General features: G+C 37.6%; 1 protein-coding gene across 1 annotated transcript; it reads left to right on the plus strand.

Moving 5' to 3' along the window:
* The first annotated feature begins 691 nt into the window (after window positions 1-691).
* Window positions 692-2560, plus strand: NDPK1 (nucleoside diphosphate kinase). The gene is made up of 4 exons (XM_089141314.1): window positions 692-818; window positions 1192-1240; window positions 1348-1579; window positions 2295-2560. Exons 1-4 carry the CDS (start codon window positions 768-770, stop codon window positions 2407-2409), a joined length of 447 nt encoding a protein of 148 aa, XP_088997440.1. The 5' UTR covers window positions 692-767; the 3' UTR covers window positions 2410-2560.
* The last annotated feature ends 537 nt before the right edge of the window (window positions 2561-3097 follow it).

Consider the following 3097-nt stretch of genomic DNA (forward strand, 5'->3'; position numbering starts at 1 on the left):
ATTGTTCCTGGATTGAGTAATTGGAGTCTAATTGGGCGATCTAGCATGATTCGAAATGAATTTAATGGTATCTATATAATTTGCCCAATTTTGAAGCCACAGTTCTAGTCCTATGACTATTTTCATAGTGACAACTCAACTGAATGGAGCACCACCACTTAAATGTTAGGTCTGATGTAACATCATATTCATGATTTGAGTAATTGAAATCACATCATAAAATCAGTTAGCAATTGATCTTACTAAGTGATAGTTTCATGGGTTTTCAACCTAGACCTAGAGCCCAACCCTTGACGGTGAAAGAGGGTTAAGTTCAATCAAGGTCTTAGCCCAAGTAAGGCCCGTATCGAGGGTTTTAGCCTTTTCAGCTTGTCAAGTTTAAAATCAAAAGTTAGGGCGGAGCCAATTATTCGGAATTAAAAATCGAAAAAGCCCGACCCAGCCTGACCCTTACTAGTGGTGTAGGTTAGAAAACCCTAAATAAGGTAAAGAGTGAAAAGTAATGAATACCCATGAATAGAATTCTACTTCAACCAAACATCCGGGGAAAAGACGGAGATTCTGAAAAGGTTTTTTGTGAGGAGAAAAAATCAAAGGTGTGGATTTGGAATATCGCACAGATATTCCTGGGGCACTGCCGTAGGTTTAGGGTTTTTGGTTTCTTTTTATCTATAAAAGCTCCCTACGTTGACACTTCTTCGTGTCTCCCCTTCTTCCTCCCCCGAAACCACCACTCGCAGGTATCGCCAAATCAAAGCCAAGCAAAAATGGAGCAGTCATTCATCATGATCAAGCCTGATGGTGTCCAAAGAGGCCTGGTTTGTCATCTCTTTCTTTATCAAAGACTGAGTGTTGGCTAATGTGTTAGATCTGACTAGTATTTTGTACTAGATTTTTTTTCTCGTTGCACTGTAAACTTCATATACAGTTGGTTTCGATCTGAAACAGACAACAACATGTTCCGAGTTCAATTTAAGACTCTTGATTACTCTGAACTCCTTTTTAAGAGTTAATTTCGATCTGAATGAAACAGACAATAAGATGTTCCAATCTCGATTTAATCCTTTTTGTTGTTGTTTTGGACTTCTCTAAGGTCCAATTACCATTGGTGAATGATGTTTTGATTCATTTGAAACTGCACGTTTCTGAATGAGTTGAATTGTATCTTAAAGATTTGACTTTTTTGTTCAGATTGGTGAGATCATCTGCAGATTTGAGAAGAAGGGTTTTACTTTGAAAGGTTATAACTTGTGTTTTTCGCTGGATTTGTATTCATGTTTTAGTATCATTCTTTTAGCAAGTAATAATATTACTCAATTGGTAATTTACTATATTTTATTCATTTAGGTTTGAAGTTGATCACTGTGGATCGCCCTTTTGCTGAGAAGCACTACGAGGATCTCTCATCCAAGCCATTCTTCAATGGGCTTGTTGAGTACATCATCTCTGGTCCGGTAGTTGCCATGATCTGGGAAGGTAAGAGCGTCGTTACCACCGGTCGCAAGATAATTGGAGCCACCAACCCCTCAGAGTCTGCCCCTGGCACCATCCGTGGTGATTTTGCTGTTGAGATTGGCAGGTAAATAACTAGACTATATCATTAGTTATCTAGTCATACATGATGGATTTGAGATCAATAAGTTGGCGATTCAATCTTAATGGCACATAACCCAGAAAACTCTTGTGGAATTGAAGTTTTGTGTGGAATTGTAAATAGTTCAGATGATTATACGGTGGATAACAGTTGGGTTGGCTGTGAGTTTAGCTTCAATTACTGGTCTAGTTCGACTTGTTTCTTCTTATGGATCATCTGTTTCATAAGCAATGACATAACTAATCCGAACAGCCTCATTGAAGCATTAAGAATATAAAGCTGTTCTTTTAGCTTTTCACCCATTTTTAACTTATTGCATGCTGCTTCATTTTCAAACCCAAGGAATCCACTAGTTTTGTTATTGCCACCAATCCGGATCCTCTTTGTTGCCTTTTGTCTTGTTCGTCCCACTATTGAGTGGGTGATCCGTGGACTTGTATAATTGCAACTGTCGGATGGAAAGACTGAAACTGAAACTAAAACGGAATCAGTCCGTTTCCAAAAGGTGTGATTCTTCTCTATTTGGAAGTTGCAATTAAACCAGTCCATGAGTCGTTCATCCGATAGTCAAACGGACGGGATAGAGGGCAATGTGAGACGGAGAAGGATTTGGATCCTATTGGCGCTGGATTGGATGTTTTTGTGGGTAGTTTTGAAGTTCTTCTATGAATTGATTTGTCCCTTTTCAATTTAATTGCAGGAATGTCATTCACGGCAGTGACTCTGTTGAAAGTGCAAGAAAGGAGATTGCTTTGTGGTTCCCTGATGGTCCAGTAAACTGGCAGAGCAGCCTTCACCCCTGGATTTGCGAGTAAAACTAAGTTATCCAGATCTTGGTAATTTTGAAGTATGTCTCGAGTTGGGTCTCTGGTCTTGATCTTTATTGAGTTTTTGCTGTGTAATTTTGAAGCGTTGTATGGTCTATTAGACCAATAGATGACATTGCTGTTCTGGTTTTGATTTTCATATGGTTTTTAGTGTTTTGACTAGTGGGGCTGTTTTAGAAAATATTTATCAAAACAAACTCTATGATGGATTAGGTAAGTCAATTGAAATTATTCTAGGTGTGTGGTTAATTCCCTCCATGGTTGCGTTGATCATGATTTCATTTTCAAGTTCATAATTTCAAATCATAATAGAATCTCTCATTAAGATTAACTATTTATTTAATTAAGTATCTAATTAATTTTGTACAAAACAAACCAAATAATTTAATCAATTGCATTCTAATTGTATATGCATGGATGAGCTTTAGGTAAGAAAAGAAAAAGAAAAGAGGTATGACCTATTTGTCACCCTCCATAGCTCTGCGTATGAAAATTGTTCTCTCTTTCTTCGGCTCACGGTAGAGGGGGGGAGGGTTTATGAGAGATTTATTAAAAATTTCATTTTTAAATTATTTATTAATTTTATTAATACTTAATGAGGTTTTGACTTCACACTTGTAATGTGGCGGAGAAGAACACTGTGTGCTCCTTGCAGGACTCTACTAGGACTGTTATT

The sequence above is a fragment of the Hakea prostrata genome, chromosome 1 (genome assembly GCF_041222555.1).
Source record: "Hakea prostrata isolate BN-2017 chromosome 1, UWA_Hpros_2, whole genome shotgun sequence".
NCBI lineage: Eukaryota > Viridiplantae > Streptophyta > Magnoliopsida > Proteales > Proteaceae > Hakea > Hakea prostrata.

What these genes read in the sequence shown, in the direction of transcription:
- NDPK1 (XM_089141314.1), top strand. Translation starts at nt 768, where the DNA reads ATGGAGCAGTCATTCATCATGATCAAGCCTGATGGTGTCCAAAGAGGC. An exon ending in ATGGTGTCCAAAGAGGCCTG is followed by an intron (nt 819 to 1,191) that starts GTTTGTCATCTC and finishes TTTTTTGTTCAG; the next exon opens with ATTGGTGAGATCATCTGCAG. An exon ending in TTTGCTGTTGAGATTGGCAG is followed by an intron (nt 1,580 to 2,294) that starts GTAAATAACTAG and finishes ATTTAATTGCAG; the next exon opens with GAATGTCATTCACGGCAGTG.